General features: G+C 45.1%; 1 protein-coding gene across 1 annotated transcript in view; it reads left to right on the forward strand.

The window, feature by feature from the left end:
- The window catches only part of Mxd (MAX dimerization protein), a 285,259-nt gene that overhangs the window by 133,689 nt on the left and 127,482 nt on the right, over nucleotides 1–24,088 (forward strand). The window contains exon 5 of the mRNA XM_076794420.1: nucleotides 21,142–21,256. Coding sequence (XP_076650535.1) covers nucleotides 21,142–21,256 — 115 coding nt within the window. The remainder of the gene's footprint in view (nucleotides 1–21,141; nucleotides 21,257–24,088) is intronic.

The raw sequence follows: 24,088 nt of genomic DNA on the forward strand, positions 1-24,088 counted from the left end.
AATCTGTCACTATGTTTCACTAAATTGTAACTTTCAGTCACGCTAATTGTCAGGTGTAATTTAAAAGAGTAAAAATATTAGAAGAATTTAGCATTAACATATTAAGAAAGAAAATAAATTTCCATGTCGCTCCAGTTTGTCGCAATTCGCGTAAAAAATTGTTATGTCACATAAAAATTCGCTGTGAAATAATTATCCAAGAACCAAGATTGAAATCTACGGCAATTTTGCTATTCGCCAACAGGAGCATTTAAACAATTTTGAAAACAATACTGCCCTGAGAATCAATTTAGCATTATTCCAGGAAGAACACGAGGGTTCTCAAGATTAAAATGATTGCAGCTGTTTCTAACTCGGTAATAAATTTTGTCGCACTTTTGATCTGACATAATTAAATAAACAAATAATAAATTCCGGAAAGAAGGGCTTCGCAAGAGTTAATTTGTAGTCCTGGTAGTATATGCAGATGGTTCGCATTACGTTTCATGCGTACAAGGAAAAATGTGAATGCATAATAAAAAAATGCGGTGTACAGCTTAATGAAGATTTAACAAGATTTTGTACGTTGTAATTTCTCATGCAGGGCAGGAAATAACGTTTCATTTTATCCCCGTTTTTTATAAGATAATCTGGGAACATTGAAATTTGCATGAACCTCTTGTGCGGGGGAATTCGTGGATTCGATTAAGGGTGCAATTAGATTAAAAATAAAGTAGAAAGTTAATAACGGACTGCGAACTTTCTGCATTCGTGGCGGGAACAATCAAATCTAGATAAAATGAATTCACTTTGCATTTTATACCACGCCTGGTATACTCTTTTACGACGATTGTGAAAGAGAACGTTCAACCGTGTATCTCCGAGGTAATATTTTTCATTCGTCAAGAAAAACTTTCCCATTTTATACATTTTCGTCGTTGCTTGCGGTCATTTAAAAATGGTTCACTTATTGTTATCATATATAAAACTACGTAAAACTCACAGTCCATTTATAACATTCTAGTTTTATCGTTCGATCCTAGTGTCCGAAGTGTTCCTAATTACAATATTAAAGCAATGAGATCCCCGAAGCGCCATAATTGCCGAGGAAACCGCCGCGAGATCGTCGAGAGCGCCGACAATAGGATTCGCGCGAAACCACCATAAATCCGTGGCGCATCGCGACAGTCTATCGCGAGAAAAATAGAAAAAGGAACGCGGCCGGCGATCATGCTCTCCTCGCTAAATGCTCGCGGGACGCGTTCTCTCCTCGGGTCGATCCTCGATAAGAAGCCGCGAGCGGCATCCCGTCGCCGGTCTCGAAACGGCCGCCGTATAAAATCCGTCCGCGTTGTCGAAAGAAGACTTATAGTCTCGCCGGTGGAAAATGTCAAAGTTAATGAACAAAGCCGTTCCCACGGAAGTGGCGCGGCCTGGAATGCCGGCGAGCAACTTATGGTGCCGACTACGAGAAAACGTAGAAGCCGATAATTAGTACATAAAAGCTGAAACGTTACGGTAAGAGTGGATAATGTCACTCGGAGAAAGAACAAGAGAGAGAGAGAGAGAGAGAGAGAGAGAGAGAGAGAGAGAGAGGCAGAGAAAGAGACGAAGGTAGGAAGAGAGAAAGAGAGGGAGGAAAAGAGAAGGAAGGAGAGACAGAGGGGTGAACGAACCGGAGTTGCACGCCGGCTCAAGGCGACCACTCGTTATTTGTCTTCGGCCCTGCGATTCATTTTATCCCCGGTCGGAATTATGAAGGTTCGAGCGTGCAAATAGAGCGATAGAAGTCGCCGTCGCGCAAGCGCAAGAACCGGGAACGTGGAACCGAAGCACCGCCGCGGAAATATTTTCGCCGGATACGTCGTCGTGGTCGTCACCGCGAGAAAACACGTAAAAACGATCGCATATCCCCCGAGGAAATTACGTTCCCGTTCGGTCTTTCTCCTCCCCCTCCCTCCTCCTCTGTCTCTCTTCCCGTCGTTCTGTCCCGTCGTTACCTGGCAAGAAGACTCGAGAGCCCGTTTACACGATGATTGTGCCAACGTAATTATATTTGTAACGATCGTCGTTCGATTTTATTGCGGACGTAACTGCGCGGATATACTGGGTGTCCGACGGAACTGGCCGTCTCGTGTCTTTGATGGGGAAAAATATCGGATGGTAAAATTGTGTTCGTTCGTTCCAGCCGCCACTCTGCGGCGGAATTGCGAGGAATTGTGCTTCTTCGAAGAAACTAGGTTTAGGACCTGTTTCACTGCTGCGTCCGGTATGGCTGTTCGATCTTTAATCGTTTCACACGGACAAATTCTGTCTTGCGTTCTCGCGACGCTTCGTCCACGGTGGATCAGTTTTAAAAATCCGGGAATTCTGCCGAAATTCAATTCAATAGACGTTTCTTTCACCCGAAATAATCGAATCCTTTCTCTCATTTAACACTGGAACTAGCTTCCCTTAAACACTGATGCACATATTCTTGTATAAAAATAGCAGTGTCGATGTTATTCAAATTTCATGTGATTTTTATGGCAACCATTTATGCATATTTATACATTTATTAAATACAAAAAAGAGAAACGTGTACGGTAACAACCAGTAATGAAATCTTTATTCTTACTGCAAGGATATTTCCAGTTGATAGATTTGTTCCTGGTTTTTATGAAACAATCCATAAAACTTGGAATTTGCGGAAATCCGCGATTTTAACACGGTAATTGCAAAAGCTTTATTTATACACACGAGGCATGTAGCCAATCAATGAGCTTGGTTATTTAGAGACGCCGATGGTAAACAAACAATTGCACGGAAATGTATTATTTTCTCGAATTCTTTTGTGCTCTAAATTATTGGCCACACACTCGCTAATTATTTATGAAGGCAGTTTAAAACTTGGAAACTTGGGGAGTTCGGGTACGTCGACTGTAAATCCCAGCTGTTCATTTAAGTGCGATCGTAACGCATACTAAATTATCAGGGAACAGAGTTTCGGTCATTATTACAAACTCCACTTTTCACTGGAGCACCGCGTTTCAATCACCACCGACACTTTCAATCGTCGCTCAACTCCTCCCACCGAGCATACCGTCATCAATCAAATCTTCACCTAGCTGGGTCCCACGAACCATATCGCGTCCAAAAACGACCAGCAGTCACGAACCGATACAATTTTCACCGACTAATTACTTCGCACCTCTGCTTCGATACGAGATATTGGCTCCTGCGAAACCTTTCCAATGTAAAAATGCTTTCATTTCTTTTTTTTTATTACGAAAGGTGAAAATTGAATTGCACATTCTACGTAGATCCCGGTGCGAATTCAAAAATGGTTACAGTGATCTAATTCATAGAAGCACTGTACGCGGAAAAATTCATTTTTTAACCGTGCCATGAATATTGGCAAATGTGCAATTTTTAATTTTCAAATGTTGCGACTTCGCACAAAAATAATAGGAGTTGACCAGACACTTTTCAAGTGACTAATGTTCACCGTAATTTTTAATTCGTGTTTTACAATAATTAATAGCTGGAGTACAAAGCTGTGGGGACAGTAGTAGAATTTATAAATATAGTTACACTATTTTCGGTTCAATAAAATTATTCAAAGAATGTTTCGTAGAATACAGTGAGACAATGTTTATTTCGCGCAAGTATGCGCGATCTAATCCCCTTTTTCACAAAATTTTTGACAATATCTTTTCGAGAAAATATTTTAGTATTTGCTAACAACATTGAGCTGAATATCTTCAAACCAGAAGGTCACAACAGCCATTTTCCGCATATATTTTTCCTTAGGTGCTTACCGATTTCTATTGAACCGTGTGTACCAATAAAGCATTTCGTTGAAAAACAGGCCACAAAAGCGTTTCGCGATTACAATGATTCGAAAGAGACGAATAAGACGCGTCTTCTCGGCTGATCCGGAAGTTCTGGTGCAAACGGCATCCATTTCCGAGGGTCGCCGAAGGGTTAAGCCGGCTGGTTGCAAGTAGCATCGTAGTTTTAGGACGACGGCACGGCAGTGTTCGTGGTCCGATCTTTGGGACGTTAATTTATTCACGGTGCGGACGCATTAAATCCCCCGGCCCATTCGTGCCTGAATGCCTGTGTCTTTCAGCGACTCGCTCGCGCTCTAATCGCATCAAATCCTCGATCTGCTCGTGACTTTACACTCCAAGTACTGAGAAGACTACGAGCGAGGGAGGAGGGGATTCTGTGCCCGAGAACACGTATTCAACGTCTGAACGCATTACCTTCCGCGCGCCGCGTTTCGACGGCTCGATACCCGGGGATCCCGTATGCAACAACCGAAACGACTGAGAACACCGCCGCTCCGTTGCAGTCGCAGTTGCAGCCGTTGCATCGACACGCGTGTGCAGGCGCTGTACGAACGAATCCTGCGCCAGGAGACACGCCTGCTGACTCTCATTCCCTCTCTCTCTCTCACTCTCTCTCTCTCTCTCTCTCTCTCTCTCTCTCTCTCTCTCTCTCTCTCGCTCACGCTCTCTCGGCGGAAGTTTCCCCTAAGCAGATGGCGGAGCGAAACTCGACGAAAACATCTTCGGGAGCAGCCCACCGGGAACAGAAATCCCGGGTAGTCCCGCGGTGTATGGGAGCAGCCGGCCGACTTAAATCGCTTTAGCTGACGCGGTTGATAACGAGCCGACGTACCCTCACGAGATCAGTCTGCTCCGCGACGACATTGTTCGCAATACGCGAATTATAGACGGAAATTCTCCGTGCGACTTTTCATCGTTTCCTTTTTGTTTTTTATTCCATCTGTTCGCGGCACCGCGACCGCCGAAACTGGAGTAAGTTGCGCCCCGAATCTTTTTACAATTGCACCGGTTGATAACGAGACGACGCACGGTGCGTCGAAAGGCCCTGGACGAAAATTCGAAAATTATAGGCGATACGAAAAAATACAGTTCTCGCTGTTAAGGCTTTCGGCTGTAATCCTGAAGGAACTATCTTTCGAAGAATTTCTTGAAAACAAAAGATGAAGACTGTTCGTTAGAATCCCCGAATTAGGTACATTTTTGCGAAACTTCTCTCCGCTAATTAAATGTCGTGTAATTATTCGGCTCGTGCTTCGGTGAGACGACCACGAAAGGTCCTCTTGGCGTAGTTTGTGGAAATTCCTGTGCGTGTCCGTTTCCTAGGCAAATTTCCCTCCAACCGTTGATAAACGCAGCAGAGACGCATAAAATGTTGTCGAGTCTCGTAGTGCACGAAGCAGAGCGTAATTTATTTCCGCTTGTAATAGTAGCTCTCCAAATGGGATGATGTTGTGTTTGGTTCTAGTCGGTGCAAATTGATCCGTGGAAATGTGTACTCGCATGAACAGTCGCGATCCAGTCACGAGAAATGTCCTATGAGCACGTAATGCTAGTCAAGTTAATTTTGAAATACACTGAGAAATACCTCGTTACACGAGAGTTACCGCTACAGGATGTATCCAAACACACGTGAGCATAATTTCAAAGCTGTAGCAGCAGTTGTCAGCAACTCGCCGGGGACATCGCAGACGCGTATGCGAATTGCTACGAAACTTTGCACGAGTGCATCGACGAATGTTCGACGTTTCACGGTATTTTTTTTATATTTACGGGCTAGGGGAAACAACCCCAAAATTTAAGGGCGAAATGAAAAATCTGCAACAGTGAATTTCTTGGAAATTAATGGCGGTGGAAAACTGTTACATGTAAAAATTGATTGGCCTGTGTTACACACTATTGCGACGTAAATAAAGTTTTGAAAGATTCATAGGTGCCACGAGAGTAGATGGAACACCAATTGCCGAAAAATTCGAAAATATGAACGAAATAACTTTTTTCATCCACGCACACCGGGGAGTATATATATTAATTTAAAAAGTCACAATGAATGTCGAACAATCGGTTGCTGAAAACATCGACGATACAAACGAAATAACTTTTTCCTTCGAGTGTGCGAATAAAACACGATCGGCTATATTGAAGTGTATGATAAATTTAGTGGAACTACTTTTACGGATGAGTTAATAAGATACAGTGAAACGATGCTCCGGATCGATAGTGCATGTTTACGTGTGTCATACATTGTGCGATAAGGGATGAACCAACCACCCCTATCATGCTCAAGAGTACAAATTACAGAAATGAATATCACAGACGAATAAACAGTATATCGCACACTATAGCGTGCAGAATGCAATTACACAAGCGTTGCAATGTCATGTGATACAATCTATCTGGAATTTATCTGAACATTTTGCCAAGAAAAAAAGAATATCAAACTCTATCGTTAAAAGAAAAAATCGAATTTTGCCGTCACTTCTACGAGCGATTGTATTTCATCCGTCGAAGGTCGTCTAAAAAATAGCGAATAACTCTGCCATTTTTCAATCTTCCGTTCCGTAAAAAATAGGGAACAGAGTTAAGATTTGTGTTAATATCACTGTAAAATACCAGAATTTTTCACTTACCGATTGGCCCGTAGAAAATTCCCGAAAACAGCATATTTTCGGGAAGTCAAGGTAATCGGAACCCTTAAATAAAACTGAAAATTGCTGGAACAATTACGCAGAATATGGACGACACTCCGTGTTGGTGAAGTATCCCAGGAATTCGATTAAAAAGAATCGGTTAGAGCAGCCGCGAAGCAAGTTGTCGCAAGCTCGGGGATCGGATGGTTCGCGAGCTTTGCGGAGGGTTGTCGTCACGCGAGTGCGTGCCGAAGCGTAATCGGCCGTGAAGGTACGAGAGGAGTTTTCTTGCGCGCACGTGCGCGCGTGCGTTCCGGGCAATAAATTGCAGCAGGCTTGATATTTTCGTGGGATTTTTTCGCGATCTAGAATTCTGCTTTAGCACGTCCCGGCCGCGGGATAAAGCATCACGCGAACCGCTCCGCGAACTTCTTTTCGCGGGGTCGCCGCGCGTTATCGGTTCGCGGGGGAGGGAAAATTATTCCGCGCGATTATGGCTCGCCGGGATCGCCGTGGAAATGCTTTAATAATTCATGAGGGCTTCCGGTGATTTTTCACGGAATGTTAACCCCTTGACGGGTGCCATCCACCCGTTTCTTTTTCCCGGTCGTTCGACGCAGATCGGGCTCTCTCTCTCTCTCTCTCTCTCTCTCTCTCTCTCTCCTCTCGCGTTCCACGCAGCTTGCGTGTGCCCGACTACGAAGCTTTTTCCTTAACTCACGCGCGGGATCGTTGCCTTTTCAAGTTCCTCAGCTATTGAACTCGTCCATCCAACCTTCCGATTCTTCGTAATCCATTTTTTTCCCGTCCCTGATTGCACCCTTGTTCTTCGCCGCGCGCGGAATATTTAAAAATCCCAACGCGAAGGCGCGAAAACACCGGCTGACTCTTAATTAGGCAGTAATTGAGGTCTGCCGCGCTGCCACTGCGCCGTAGATTTTTCAAATACTCGGCGCATCAGAGCTGTCTCTTAAGGGGGCCGGCAGGCATTTGGCCTTGACTGTCACGCTATGTTACGCTATGCCTTTTTTCTAGACATTTTACGTCTTAAATAAGTAAGTAATTAATTAAAAATGCATACCACCGTGTTTGTACATGTCTTTGCTACGTCTGTATAGAGCCTTTTTTTCGATACGAACACTAAATCTCTCGAAAATAAGAGAATCTCTCAGCGGCAGCCATCTTGTGACGTCTCACTTGCTTCAGAATTCGAATTTTCTGCCGAATATTACAAATTACTCCATGATGAGGTAGAAATTCGCAATTTGGGCTCTATACAGACATAGATTGGACTTTTAGGAAACACTATTGACCACTTCTAAACTGCTCGTTGCAATATTGGAGCGATAGTTTGAAAAGGTTTTGACCCATGCATACGTATATGGATTTCAAACCCTGCCGGCCCCCTTAAGATAGATATGCTTCTTCTTCTTCTCTGTAGAATGTGTTTCTTAGCTTAACCCTCGGTGGACGAGGATTTTTTAAATAACAGAGAACATGTTCCTCAGAGGATTGAAACATTTCTGGGAAAATGGGCAATACGTGCTGATCTGCTGTTACCCAAATAATTAAATTACATTACATACATAATTAAATTATTATATACATAATTAAATAATTATATACATAATTACATCTACAACTTAAATTCTTCTAATGTCTTTTCATTCGACACTTCAGTCAAGAAAATCCACAGAATTCACAGTTTGCCTGCATTTTGAAGGAGCTTTCCGTGACCAGCCGAGTTTTCTGCGGTTCCAAAAATTCCCAGTGATACGCGAGGCAGAAACTTGTGCAGCGGCCATAATCCACTCTCGGGCGCAGCAACACGTGCACCGAAATTTTCCCGGTTAATATTTCGAGGGGCGAGTCTTTCACCGTGACGCCTCCCTTCGCGAAATCCTCGCTTTGCCGGCAAAAAGCGAAAAGTTTCTTGGGAAAGCACGTCCCGTGGATTAAAGACAAACTTCGGGGGCCGCGCGTTCAGCGACGGTATCGGTGAATTTCGAAGTTGCCGAGTGGAATACTCTTAATTATTCCGGCCGTTGGAATCGGGCCGAGTAGCTCCGGATCAGGATCGACGATCGACCGGAAATATCCCCTACCACCCCCTGTTTTCTATTCTAGCTCTTCCTTCGGTTTCCCTCGGCATTGTAAATTGGTTTCACGATTTACGCACGTTCCCGGCCGTCCCGTTTCATTCCGCTTTATTTTATCACTGTATGCTTATTAATAAATACGAACCTTGTCAGAACACGACGCTATTGTCGCACAGTACATGAAATTTACGATTACCTAGTCTGTTGGGCCTCAAAGCGAGGTGCTTATTAATTAAAAATTGTTTGCGCACCGCCAACAGGGAGTAATTGATTGGGCAACTAGAAAGCTTCATCGACTCGCGTCTTATTTTGTAAACTTGTGTTAATCGTCCTTATGGTCGATTTTCCGCGCTGCTCTCAATCTAAATGGATGCAAGAAATATAAATCACGTCGATAGAAATCTTACAGTTGGGGTTACAATTATTTCTACGTAAGCTAATATAAATATTGAATTTTTAGACACCACGAGGAATGATTAAAAACCTCATTTTTTAACATTTCGTCGTATCTCTCTATTGCAGTGGATCCCTCGATCGTTGCTGCGTAATTTTCGTCGAGTCGCATCCGCCAGCGTGTTCACCGCATCAAATTTCTCCGATCACACGTGTGTACGTTTCCGTTGCAGCCGTGTTATAATTCACTATTGATCAAGAAGATCGGTAGATACGTGCACGGGGCCCGAACGTTTCGAGATCTCGTTCGTAGCAGCGACACGGTGCACGTGCATTCACGGTTGCACCGATGCATCGTTGCAGCTACGGGAACCGGGCAGCAGATAGAGAAACGAGTATGCAACAGGGACGGGTAGACGTATGTGCAGCAGAAGCCACGTCCTTCGTGGTGGGAGTGGGTTGCAGGAGAAATGAGAAGATGGGGCCGATGGGGAAGGGGGAAGAGAGAGAGAGAGAGAGAGACCGAGAGAGAGGGGAGGGAGGGGTGGGGGGTGCAGTGAAGTTACGAGGCTGTTTACAGGCGGCTGTTAAAGCGATCTAACTCATGGTCGGCCAATGCACCCACCGGGATTGGCTGCAGCCACGCACTTGCGACCGGCATTCGTGGCTTGTTCGATGCGGCTACCGCTCAAAATCGACTCGATTCCCTTTTCCCGGAGCGTATTCACCGGGAAACTCGATATGAAAAATCTGCTGCTCCTTTGACAATTCGATGGAAAATCGCGGACGAGCATAGAAATTCGAAAACGAACGCTTTCGGCGAATAATGGCACTTCTCTGTGGGCTTTCGCCGCTTCATGCGGCTCGGAGTTTATCATATTCAAAGCATTGTGGCATGATTACGTTGCGTGCAATGCAGTGCAATGTTACCGGCAGATATAACGAAGGTTAAAGCTTTCTCTGTTCCGTCCTTGTACTTGCCACGGTGACGCTTTGATAGCTGCAATTTTCTAGCGAATTGAGGTGCGGCTTTCTCCCGTTTCAGTGGCGATATTGATTAACGTGCGCGTTGACGCGTGCCGATGGGAACAGGTGGACGTGGAAAATTTGGACGGTCAGGTTGATAATTCAATGGGCGACCATAGAAATTTGAAAATCACCATCACAAGATTCGAGACCCATCCGAAACCGATTTATGCAGAGCCTTCCGGTCACCTTTGTATATTATATATTTTCATCGCTGTAAAAACGAAGGCCAATCAAAAGACAAATTCACCGGTTAGTAAATTGACCGAAGTATCAACGCGTCCAATTAATTTGTTCGGTGGCAACACCAACCAGAGGAAGAGGAAGACACACGATCGGAGATCATAGTGCACGATGTTGTTCGCAGGTCAGACCGAGCAGCGAGCCTTGTGTCGCCGGGCCGTCGGCACGCGGGCCATTCGCCACGTCAGAAATTCCCGTCGTTCCGGTTCTATCAATCTCATCATTCTTTGACATCCTCGGCGCGCCCGCTCGCTGCAACATTTTTGTCGGAGGCCGATAAGTTCGTAGGACGAGTCGTCGTCGGCACGGGGGTGGATGTATACTCGGAGGGGGTGGGAGGTGGTGGTGCGGCAGGTGGCGAGCCCTTCAATCGATACCAGCGTGTGACACCAGCATTATGAAATTCCTGTCCCGCCTGTTCGACGTACCAGAGCCTGATGAATAAATACTTCGCGCGGAATTCCCGTGTCGAAGTCACCCGGCGTGGTTCGCGAAGAAGCTTCCGCGCCGGTTTCCCAGGCTTGAACCAACAACGGAGACGCGGGTTGCGGCGTGGCACGGGCTGGCGTGGCGTGGCGTGGCGTGGCGTGTCGGTAACGTTTGAACGTTGATTATTAATTCGCCACGGGGATCGAGGACACGCCGTGGGTGGCGGCACCGGGGGCAAAGAGAGACCCGAGCAAGCTGTCTGATAGTGTCTGCTCGAATATTCGACAATGCTCCGCCCGATGGCTCTGGCCCCCGTCAACTATTCCGTCTCCAGGGTACACGTTTTGTTACCGTACACCGACGAGAACCACAAGCCCCCCCCCCCCTTTCCGATATGTAATCAGCGATTAATGAATAATCATCCGATCGCACCGGTGAATGATTGATGCGCTGCCACTGGGACTCGACGGGACCCGGTTCACTCTTGTAGGATGTGTCCGATTGGACGTGTACAAGTGTCAGCCAAATTTCGGAGCTCATTGTCCTCGGGAGCCGAGAGGATTTTCGCCTAAGGTCTCCTGTTTGGTAACCCCGATCCTTGGTTTTCTAATCGTGTTATAGATAGAGGCGAGACATATTTCAAGGGTCTTTGGCACACCCTAATGGTAACTAGGATCTCCTGTGTCATTTTTGCAAGGTTAGAGCGCGTACGAGATTTTGTTGAAATTCACGGGAGAACTTTTCCGGATACCTTCAATTTCATTTTCATTTTCTACGGTTTTCTTCCATTTCAGAGATATTACTAATTTAACCAATACAACACTGTAAAATTTGGTTTATACGTGTACGTGCGTAGACGGGAAAGATCAGTAAATTCGACCTCACATCTGTCACCCGTGCTTGGTTACTTAAAACCGTGCTGGGTAATTCTTTTTAAAGGGTGAGGTGTTTTGAGTTGTATAGGAATTGTACAACTTGTTGGTAACGATAACTCTTACTTTAATTATGTCCACTGTACAAAAAGATGTTGTTTAAATGAGGACTAGCTGAAGACTGAAGATTCGCACGCAAAGATGGTTTTCAAGGGATGTGAAATTTGTGGTGGAGGTGGTAAAGAATAGTGGGAGAAAATTGGAGCGTTAGAAGCGGTCCGGACGCTGTATTAAATTGTTAGTGTCATGGCGCCGGAAAGTCGCAGAAAAAATCGGACACTACAACAATACACCTAGTTTCGGTATGCAAAGATTTTCCAGATCTAATGTGTTGCGAAAGATTTAACACGGTCCTCATCGACGACATGCTACCCAGACACCCTAGCTGGGGGGGTTCGTGCTCAGGATCACGGAAGTCAGTTTTTACTTAACGTGGATTTTACTTTCGCTGGGCTTGCGGAGTGTTAGCCCCGGCTTAACTGGCTGTTCCGCTGAAGTCCTTTCTGAAGGGTCGGGACGGGCAGGTTCTTGAGGACGGTCTCTCTGCGGTCTTCTTGGGGAGCTGGGAATCTGGGATTCTGAGCGATCTATGCTTGACACAAAAGCAAATTGCGGTGGCCTCTCTCGAGATCTTGTAACTTCCATCTCAAATATTTTTTTTTCTCTTGAACCAGACGTCTTCGGACCGCCGAAGCAGTCGAATCCGATTACCATCGTGTCTCAGAAGTAAATGTCTGATCTCTGCCGGCGCATTCTACTTCGAGCTCGCCGATACCCTGAATTTCAACCTAAGCAATGTACCTTTGAGGATAATCCTTCTGGTCTGCCTGATGGCGAGATAGGGGGGGGGGGGTCGAAATGCGTAATTTGAACTTCAAATATTTATTTGCCCGCTTCACAAACATCGGTTTTTCTCGGATAAGCAATTCGCCATCTCCGGAGGACCGTCTTTGTACTCTTTCCCGAGGTTTCTGATCCTTCGCGGCGGAAAAGCAAATTGCGGTAATCTCTCTTGAGGTCCCGCAACTTCTTCAAACATTTCTTTCCCCCCTTTCGCGCCTCTGCTTCGGCTTGTTTCAACAAATTCGAGTTCTCACACGGCCGCGAATCTAACAAGCAGTAGTTCCCTCCCGAGAATAGTCTCTTCCCAACCATAATTCCGATTCCCAGCGATTCCAGAAAATTCCCAATGTTCTCGCAACCGGTGCTTGGAATTCTTCTTCTTCTTCTTCTTCTTCCGATCCTCTTCGAATTATTATAAAAATATCTGTCTACCTTTTGTAAGGACATTCTACTTTGAGTTATTACTTGCCTAATTCCAGGCAAGCAATCGCCTTACGGGAAGACGATCGAATAGGAAATTCCGGCGGGAATTTTTTGGCGAAGGAACACGGGGCAAAAATGGAACGGGAGATTGAACGATGGACGGCGATTCCCCGGGTTCTCCTTTAATAATTCAAACAAACCGATTACACGTCCTCGGCGGCAACAACCCGGACCCAGTTAGACGAGGATTACTTTAGTTTTCAGGCCAGGCCGGGTGTTCCTTTAAGCGGCTTACCCTCGCGCGCGTCGGCATCCGTGTCTACTACGTGTACCGTCGCGATTTCTCCGCGTTTCGCCAACCCGAATCGAACTAATTTGCGATGCACGCCGCGTACGCGATTTTAATGGGCGCCGTTTCGCGTTTCCAGCCTGCCACCAGGCACCACGAGCTGCCTGTACGTGAACAGCTTTTGGCTCAACCCTAGGAAATCTTTGCTTGGCTCGTTTTCTTGATCTTTGGATCCGCTTGCCTGCAGTTTATTTTTCTTGGAAATTGTTAGTCGTCTCAAAAATTAAAAAGCGATCTTGTGCTACGTTGTTAGGTACGTTGATTTTTTCACATATTTCCAAGTGCTCTTTCGCCCCTAAATAATTTCCACGATATTATAATTTGCAAGTGTTCTAATGAGCAATTAGAAAGTAAAAGTTTTTTTTAATTGATTGCAGGATGCAGGGGGCTAGATAGAAATTCGTTTCTTCTCTCAGAAATTTTAATGGTTTGAAAGTAATAGTATTTTGTGAAATCTGAGACGCAAATCAGGGTCTTATAATTTATCTAATTTTATTTAGATTTCGGGAAGACGTCCTCAAAATATCACTCTAGAAGGCATGTCTTTCATTTTTTAATAAAACATCGTATAAATCGCGTGAAAAATTGATTTAAAGTGGGCCTAATTTGGTAAAATATATGCAACTTCTGAACCTATAGAATTGCCATAGAATTTCTTCCAAAGCCATATTAAGTAGAGTTTCTTTGTTGTTAATAATTTCCCGAAGAGACAAATCAAATTAAAGGACAGCCTAAATCTTGAAACTTAATTTTGATTAAATTTTTCAATGTTGCGTTTCAATTCGTGACAACTCTTTGCCCTTTCTTCTTCAATTTCTTTCACAGCTCCCATAGTTCCTTTGTTGTTAACAATTCCATGAGGGACAAAGGAAAATTGTATTCGTTGTATGCGTGCATTTTTTTTTTGCTAACAGTTAAATATTCATAGCAGAAAAATGCAATTCATGTTGAATGTAAAAAGCAGTAAACGACATAGATAACACCGCAGAAGGTTAAGCGTAATTGTTAGAATTTTTCTACTTCTGCTTTTGCGTAGAATGCTCTCCAGATATTTTATTCTGGAAAATATTTATTTCTGTGCTACAAACATCGTTTATTTCAGTTCATTGTCTTTTTCCACAAATAATTTCACGTGTGTCTCTTCATTCAGTCGCACATTATAGGATGAACAACAATATTTTTTTACCAAACAAGAAAAGCAGTGGACACAGAAACAAACCCATTAAAAGCTTGCTTTATTTGTTATACAAATATGAAAGTTTTTAGCCGGTTTGTCCTTACTCTGTATATTTTTACCACTCTCCATTTGTTGGCGAAAATACTTTCCAGTGGACGTTTGTTTTTCCTGCTTTCCTGAAAATTCTTCCACAGGCGTGTCCCGGCGAACGTTTGCTAAAACAGAAACCAGCATTTTCATACAGTAAAACAAACATTGCGAATGGAGATAAAACCCATTGTCAGCCGGAAAGTCTTTCACCTTTTCACCTCGCGTTACATAACCTTTCGTTTGTTGGTCAAGGTAGTGTTCTTCTCGATTTGCACTTTTCAAAATCGTCTTCGCGCGTGTGTTATTTTTTTAAAATGGCAAAAATTAATTTCTAAATCTGGTGATAGGGTAGCGTGATGAAGAAAGAGGAATTTTTGATTTTTCGGGGAAGGGGCGCGCATTAGGGACAGGGAGACGGACAGCCGGGAAATAATTTGTTTATCGAATGCGCGGCTCCCTGTCGAACCGGTGCGGCGCCTGTCAAAGTTAGACAGCTATGGTTACTCGAGCTCTATCTACGTCGTATTTGCGTAACATTTCACGGTTCGGCAACTTTTCATTCCGCCGACAGTGCCGGCAGCAGCAGGGGCGCCGGGCGTCGGGAGGGGTTGAACTTTATATCGGGCCTCACTTTCCACTGACGAAACGGAATCTCAGATAATCCAGCATCCGCTCAGGCACCGTTCGACTGCGTTTCAAACAGGTTTATGCGATACGCGAAGGCTGTAATTAATTTCCGTTGCTGCAACGTGATTTAGTGGCCGCCCGTGGCCGATATCACGCCCCTCCCCCTTACTCCTCCGCTCCACCCTCACCCCCTCCATCCACGGACCTAAGTACATTCAAATTAATTGCAATTATTGTAATTACGCCGAGTCGGCGCTCCGACAATGAGCCCCTCGGGGGATGGACCAATGAGGAAACCGACGCTTTTCTTCGGCAAAAATTATGATCGATTGTGGCGACCGCCGCGCGCGATTATGGTGAAATACCGCTCGTAATTTTCTTGCCTCAATATTAATATTAATTTTCCAACCCCCCCGCCGTATAATAAAATTTATTGTGACCACCTCGCAAACTTATCTCCTCCATCTTACTCAGACTGAATATTTTAATGTTCAGTTTGTGAACTACTGCGGTTTTGCGCGAGAACTTCATTTTGTTGGATTGAAAATGGAAACCGAAACTTGTGCTGTTAATTACTGAAATTAACAATGAATTTCTTGCGATCGATGCCGAGAATTTTCATTTTTCCATAAACTGCCGCAGTTTAGTTGTTAGAAAGGCAACGGCATCGGTATCGCGAGAAATAGAATTGAATGGAATTTTTATCGTTGCGAGCTCCCGCGAGAGATGCATAGCTTAGGCGGACGAGTAATTAAACCGAGAGATCCTGAACGAGTAGAATTTGTTCTGGGAACAGTGACGGAAGATTAATGACTCCGAACGCCTTGAATATGCACGGTAAATGATTCGCGCCGGGTTTACGTGCACGCCACGTGAGCTTTCCGGTCCGAATCAATTGAAACGAAATTGCCGTCATTTCTTTTATAGCGATATTCTCGTTGGGCGGATTAACGAACGGATCGCGAATCGCTCTACGTGATCCAATCAATATAACGAATTTTAGATTTAATTTTCTTCCGTTCCGAGATCCGAAAGCAATAGCATCTAGTTTGATTTTTCATTATAGAACGGGCGCAGGATTCGGCTGCGGCGCAACGCGTGCTCGCGGGCCCGGCTCTTCATTTCGGCGGGAATATTGTTTGCCGAGGTATTGCAAATTTCGAACACGTCATCGGGTTATTGATCCAGGCATAAAATATTCAATTTTCGAACCAGCGACGCGGGCATCCAATTTTCGGAGACGAACGTTGATCAAAACTTCAGCTGCACCTCTTTCGCCCGGGATCAATAACCCGCCCACGGATGGAATTTCCAAGTTCCGACACTTCACGCGTCCGATCCAACTTTTTGTTATTAATTAAACGTGTCAACGACATTAGCCTGACCATCCACGCGCGTGAACTAGATGCAATCTATCTTTTTTTCTTTTTTTTCTTTCATTCTGGACATCGTAAGAACCACCCGAGCGGGTTATTCGGAAGTTCGTTAATTAAATTACGACGCGGAACTATCAAATTAGCAGATGCTCGAGAAAATTGCGAATATGAAGCTGCAGTCAATTGTTCGAAACTGAGTCGGTGGAGAAATAATGAGGCACGTTCAGAAACAGTTGTTGGCTACATTTATTTAGCTCCGAAGGCAGAATAGTTCTCGAGTATTCTAGACAAAATTAAAAACTGAAGCTCGGACGGGTTATATCGCGAAGTATTGCATAAAAACATAAAATTACATTCATCCGAATATGAAGTTCCATTGAATTGTTAACAAAATGGGAGGCGAATCAACGAGGTGCGTTGCAAATGAACTTTAGAAAACTGAAAACGAAAGCTCGAACGGGTTGTATCGCTAAATGTTTAATAAAACAAGGCCGGGGAACGTTCCGTACAACGTCGCGCAATAAAATCGCCGTAATTCCGCCTGAATTCCTGCGAAATACATTCACCGTGCTAAAGAACGCTAATAAAAATTACGCAAATCACTAAATTAACCGAAAAAGGACCGGCGGAAATTGTTTTACACAGTTGGGGGCGAATCGGGCTCGCTCTCGCGAAATTCGCCGGTAAAAATCCGCAAGCCACCCTTCACAAAATCCAAACCTAAATCACGTACGCCCTCGGGCCCCGCTTCTATTCAAACAAACCCCACCAATTACCGCGAAAAATCAGAGAAATAAAAGCCCGAAAGGATGCGCGCGTAAATCTTTCAAACGAAAGCTCTGGCGCAAAAAACAAAAAAGAGGAGAGAGAACGGACAGGCGGGTACGCATACAGGGTGTCTCAGAACGCGCGGTACAAGCGGAGGCGATTGTATGTGCAAAAATCAGCAAAAAAGAACGAGTAAGAACGACCACGTTCTCGAGAAAATTCAGATGGATTCGCGAGAAGTAGAATAGGTTGATGGCGATCAGACGCGTCAGATGATTCTTATTGAGCAGTGACTGACAAATTATTGAACATCTGAATAAATTGATGCATTGAGCTTCAGAGCTTGCTGGGTTTAATGTTGAAATACCTTGCATTCCATTTTATGTGAACAGTTGTCAAAATTGTGCTGAATCAAAATTGACCTGATGCACCAGGAAAATTGCAATGCATCTGAATAAATTGATGCACTGAGCTTCAGAGCTTGGTGGGTTTAATGTTGAAATACCTTGTATTCCATTTTATGTGAACAGTTGTTAAAATTGTGCCAAAACAAAATTGACCTGAGGCATCAGGAAAATTGCAATGCATCTGAATAAATTGATGCACTGAGCTTCAGAGCTTGGTGGGTTTAATGTTGAAATACCTTGCATTCCATTTTATGTGAACAGTTGTTAACCCTTAGCACTCGAATGGCGACTGTAAGGCGCCACTAAAAATTGCTGTATCATTGTTCAAAATATTTTTCAAATTATTAAATTTGTTTGTATTTAATAAATTACTGAACACTTCAGTATTGTACAAGTAAATTGGACCATTTTCATATGTATAACATGAAAAAATATATATAGAAGGGAAATATTCTAGGTCGGAAGAAATGTTTCGTTTTGGAGTTAAAATAGCTTCGAGTGCAAAGGGTTAAAATTGTGTCGAAACAAAATTGACCTGAGGCGTCAGGAAAATTGCAATGCACTTAATTGAAACCCCGTCAGGTCTGTGCACAAGCGTCCGAATCCACTTAAACTTCTCTGGTCCAATAATAATCGATCAAACCACGCAACAAACGCCTATCCAAACGACTTCAAACGAACGACCCCCTTCTGGAACTGGAACCCCAGGAGAGAAATCAATCGAAAATAAAACTACCAGCAATAGCGAGCGCAAGAAAAACCGTCGAGAGCCGATAAATCAAGGCGCAAGTCGTTCCGTCACCCGGCGAGAGAGCAGGCCAGCCGAAGTGCACGGTCCGCACGACGCGATTTATTTTCAACGTGGGTAATAAGTCCGTGGCGGACGTGCGTCACGTGTGCCAAACACGCGCCATTGCAGGCATTTAATTATAAGTTTATGCCCGGTTTATTGTTCCGTCGTGGAAAATGGAGACGACGGGCGAGCTTGTCGCAGACGACGACGACGTTCCATCGTCGTCGACCAACCGGCTTGAAGACGCTTAGGGTAGGGGACGCCGGGAGGGTTGTAGACCACCAGAGGGTGGTTTGGGGTTGCGTCGAAAGAGCCCACCAAGACGTCGACGTCGACTTAGACGTCCCAGCGGGTGCACACAGGGCCCGTGTATACCAGGGCGCGTTTGCACGTACGTTTTACGAGAAACAATAAGCCGGCACCGGCTTAATGACGTCATCAAACGGTATTATGTCTCGCGGGCCGCAGAGTGGACGGTTTCCGCCCCTGGATAGATGCATTCGCGGCTGGCTGCCGTCGGTGTTATGCGCCGGCATTTAGGGACCCGGGGGCTGCGTTTAAGGGGCTCCGAAAGCCAAAAGGGGAGAAAAAAGAAACTCATTTCGCGAGCCGTTTACCTCGGGCGTCCGGTCGACCGTTCGACCCGCGAAATCCGCGGATATTTTTATTTCGTTCTCATTTTCGCTTTTATTCCCTTTGTTTTTTCCAACCCCGCGTTCTCTGTACAGGGTGTCTCAGAGCGGATGGTGTAGCCCTCGGGTGATTCTATCCGGAGAAACAAGCGAAAATGCACGAATACCATTTTTCCGAGTGACCCTTCGTTTTTTAGAAAATCGAGTTTGAACGTTCGATTCGCCTGTCCCAGCTCGCGAGAAGTAGAATCGGTTGGCCATGACCAGACGCGCCAGCCGATTCCCCATTCTACAGCACCCGCAAAATTATTGTCAATATGAATACGATACAAATTCAATTTTAATACAAATATAGGATGGCTCGATACTCACGGGATAATTTAAAATTCGTAAATAAAATAAAAATGCGAATTTCTAAGAAACGGAAGGTCCGTTCCATTTTAAAATGGTCTAATGACCTCCGATCCATCTTGTAAGCGCGAAACTCGTTATTACACTGCGGATTTTTTATCTTCGACTTTTCTGCTTACAATGTACATGACTGTTTTGCTTACAATTGAGATGAAAAATCTTTATCTTGCAGAAAGATCCGCAGACAAGTCGTTAACCTCTTACGTGGCTCGTTCCAACTGAATAAAAAGTACAATACAAGGCAATGTAAAGGACAGTATTGAATAATATAAAAGGCAGACATCCTTTCTGCTGTACTGTCTCGTTTAAGTAAACAGCAAAAGGATCAAACACCTCGAATGCTATAAATTCACGGTGGCCTGTCCTACACCTTGGAATCATGCGGATCGTTTGCAATCCTTCGATACTTAGGCAGAAAATATTGATATCGAATATCGTTAGCATAGTCGTTGAATTCCCGGGGCAGGCAACGATCGGCTCCGCCCGGAACGGGAGGGTGGCACGAGGGTGGATTCCACAACCACCGGCCGACCGGTCGTTTCTTCGTTTCGAACGGTCGCCGCAGGATATTCCGGGAGGGAAATAATTCCCGCGCGTTTCCTGCTTTCGTATTCCAACTGTATGTTTATCGCGCGCGATTCGTTCGGCTAATGGCCCGTGATCGCCGCGATAATCGGGATCTTATCGGTTTTTCCGGCTGCTTTCGCGGGGCAGCTTCGTTTGCGCGCTCGAAGTGCGGTCGGTCCTCGAATTCCTTACGGGGTCCCATGGGGATTCCTCCTTCGTCACCTCCCTAAACTCACTCTCTCTCTCTCTATTTCTCCTTCTCTAGCTTCCGCTCTCACAGCACCACGTTTTCTTCCATTTCTTCCGTTCTCGGCCTCAATTTTGTCCTCCGTTTACGGGCTTCCAGCGAAGCTTACCGGGCGAGATTCCGCTCCATTCATCGTGCACCCTACGTGACACGAAAAACGGATGCCAGGAAAGCTTTCGGGTAATTCGAACCACTCCCCACCACCCCAGTTTCTACACCTCCCACCACCACCGAACACACCAAGCGACGAATTACGAGCGCGTTAAAGTTTCGAATTGGTCAACCTATACACGAAGCTCGTCCCCTGATAGCCAGTTATCGCGAGAACGGGCCACCGGCTCGAGACATTAACGGGGATCCCCCCCCAGCAATATGTTCGAGAGATCGATTTTTTTTACACAAATCATAAAGTTCCGCGCCCTGGTCGCGAGAACAAAAGTTGGACGTGATTTTCTGGAAGTATTTTCTCCTTATCTTCGTCGAAAGCTATTTATTTTGTCGCAGACACCCTTTCTCTGGGGCTTGCAACTGACATTTTATCGTTGTCTTGTATTCGTTACATTCTAACTTCTTCGTTGCTAAACCTATTAAAAGCGAATGGATGGCATGTGTTGTCTCAAGGAAACGACAAGACTGAATTTATTTACATTTTGTGTGATTTAGGGTTAGAGTATTTATTTCAAGAGATTTATTCAATCATTTCCCCAAAAAATATCTTTATAATTTCAAGAATTGTGTAAATCAAGTACATAAAATCAATCGCTTAACGGGAACGTTGTAGTATTTCGTATTCGTTTTATAATGTTTTGTGCCCTTTTTTTTATAATAAACAACGTACTAATTTTCCCGTGTTTTTTCCTGTTGCAGGAGAGCGCACCTCAGAAATTGCCTGGAAAAGCTGAAGGTTCTGGTCCCGTTAGGTCCTGAAACCTCAAGACACACTACGCTGGGTCTCCTGACAAAGGCCAAGCGTTTTATCAAGGTAGGTGCTCATTTGTCCTCGTGATCGCCTTAATATCGGGTTTTGTGACGTCTTCTGGAAGTTAATCATTCATTCCTGACAAATTCCTTAGTCGGAGAGCCTGTAAAACCTTTGTCCGATCCCGCTTAATTGATTCCGCTGACTTATTTGAGTACGAATTATGGCACGATTATTTTCAATCACTTGCATTTATTGTTAAATTCAACGTCAACCGAGCATCAACAAACATGGTCAATTCATAGTTTTTGCAACTCCTCATACTATAATGCTTCGTTAGAATCAATAATTTTAATTCTCAAAAAATTGAGAGCTTATACCGCTTCGATAATTGTACTAAAAACCTTGTGATCAGCTTGGAAAATTATGTATAATTCCTCTGTTACATTATTTAAACTCTTTACCAACCTGCACCAACTTGTTCTCATTCAAGCAAAATTATTTTTATGAAAATAGAATGCGTGAACTTGCGGGGCTCTGGGAAAAGGTCGCAAAAGGTAGTAGCAATAATCAAAAATAGAAAGTAACGGAACCTCCTGGAATTTTTTTTTTGTACATGTAACATATCTCCTTTATGCATACAGTAATTCTGCGAAATAAACAGTTATGTGGGAGGGATTTAAATACAATTTCTTTCTCGCAATATACGAGAAAAATTCTATTGTATCAGGACCTCGACGCTGAATAAAAGAGATCGTGGGTTTGCATAAACCCACAGTGCAGTATAACAATAAATTCGTGGAATACAAATAAGACTCATTGAGCACGAATAAGACCTAAAAAGTAGTGTTCAACGCACGGGTCGTCACGAATCGCTTTTGTCTATGAACAAGCAAAGCTACCCCAGTGTTTCCATAGTAATCTTCGTCACAGAAGGATCTTCACGTATCCCCAGAACACTCTCAATCCGTGATCCATTTCCGACACCGTCTCAAAGCGGTGGTTCGATTCGGATTCGTTTCGAATTCAGCATCGTTCCCAAAATCCTGCCATCGCGAATCACGAACGGTTCCCTGGTTTCCCTGATCGAGATCTCGATTCGTCGGTCTTCTCGCAAGCAAGAGAGACGTCCGTCGATCCAAGGAGAAGGTCGTTAAGTAACTTCGCTTCTTTTTCCGCGGTTACGTGCGCGGAAGTTGGAGCTCGTTGTACAGGACGGCAGCCGGATCAGAGATACAACGCCGGGGTCCGTCCGTAAAAGTCTGCGGAAGCGTTGGAACGACGGTGGCCGGGGGTTTCTTCGTTGGGGTTAGGGTCGTCTGAATATTTCATGGGTTTCCCGTGAAGTCGCGGCTCGCGGGAACAAGCCGGCAAGAAAGAAGAAGAAGAAGAAGAAGAAGAAGAAGTAGAAGCAAGCAGTAGCAGCGACGTCGGCCGGCGAGACGCGCGTACACACAGTGCTACAAGAACAAGAAGAAAGACGAAGGAGGGGGTTTGAGGGTTTGAGGGCGGAGAAGAGATTTCTGACCGCGGAAAACGGGTCGGGTAATTAGCAAGAAAGATGGCGGAAAAGATGGCCGAGTGTGAAAAGAATCGCGGTCGAGCACAGCCGGTAGGAAACACCGCCGCAGAGGGAAGGAAGAAGCGGCGGCGGTGGCTGGAAAACAGAAAGAAAGAAAGTCCAGGGGCGGACAAATAAAGTATTACCGGGGACGACCGCCTGCTACACGCCGCCGTCTCCGCCACCGCGAAATACGAATGATCATCTCTCTTTCTCTTTTTAGCCTTGATGCACCCCGTCCCTCTTTTCGCAGCAGCAACCCCTTCATGGTCGCTATCCAGCCCCCACGCCAGCTGAAAGTAGAAGTCGACTTTCTCGGTGTTCGCCGGGGCTCCTCGTTCTTTCCACGGCGGACTTTCCTCTTCCTTCCCTTTCGATCCTCCGACTTTAATTTTTCCTTCGGCCGACTTCTTTCCAGCCCCGACACGCTTCATTTCCTCCTCCAGTTCTTCCTCTCCATCGCGGCCCTCGACATCGCCACCTCCGACCCTCTTTCTTTCTCCCTCTCTCTCCCCCTCTTTCCGTTCTTTGTTCGCCGCGAGTCATTCGCTCCTTCTTTCTCACCCTCCCCTGTTTCTCTCTCTCTCTCTCTCTCTCTCTCTCTCTCTCACTCTCTCCACCTCCCTTTTTCTCTGTCGCTCCCGGCTTGCTTTGACTTTTCGTTCCGTTCCGTTCCCTCCCGCCTTCGGCCCCTTTTTTCATTGGCCAGCCGCTGGCTGACGATAAATCGCCATGCGCCCGTTAATGAGCGGCCGCTTTTAGACGACTCTAATTAGTCGAACTCGTCGTCGCCCCGACTCGAACTTTCGAGGAGTCTCGATAGGGCGGATTTTAATGTCAGCGCGCGGGCTCGTGATATGTCAGCGACGTGATGGGACGGGTGGATGGCTGGTTGGTTGGTTGTCGGGACAACGGGGGACGGAGGATTACTCTTTTTCGCCGGTGAATGTGCTTTTCCAGATTCATCGATCATCGGGATCTTTTCGAGTTTACCCCACCTCCAGCGGGTTTTGGGTTTCGGGTTTTCGGGGACGTCCTTCGACTTTCGGACTGTTCACTGTGACTGGGTATATTGGGATACACAGGTTTCTTTTTTATTAATACAGATTCTGGAAGAAGCAGAAAATGTACTGTATATTTTCAACTGGTTCGCTTTTTCGGCTTTTATCGTCGTTAGTTGCGAATACGTGAACAAATCTCATTGTAGTTTTCAAAGTTCTGTATGGCGGCCAGAAAAAATCGTGCAGCAATTTTTGGGGCGTCGTTTTAAAGAAGACGCCCCATTCGTCGAACCTACGACGGATTCGAGCATAAGAAAAAATTGCCGATCTTCG

The sequence above is a fragment of the Halictus rubicundus genome, chromosome 10 (assembly GCF_050948215.1).
Source record: "Halictus rubicundus isolate RS-2024b chromosome 10, iyHalRubi1_principal, whole genome shotgun sequence".
Lineage (NCBI taxonomy): Eukaryota > Metazoa > Arthropoda > Insecta > Hymenoptera > Halictidae > Halictus > Halictus rubicundus.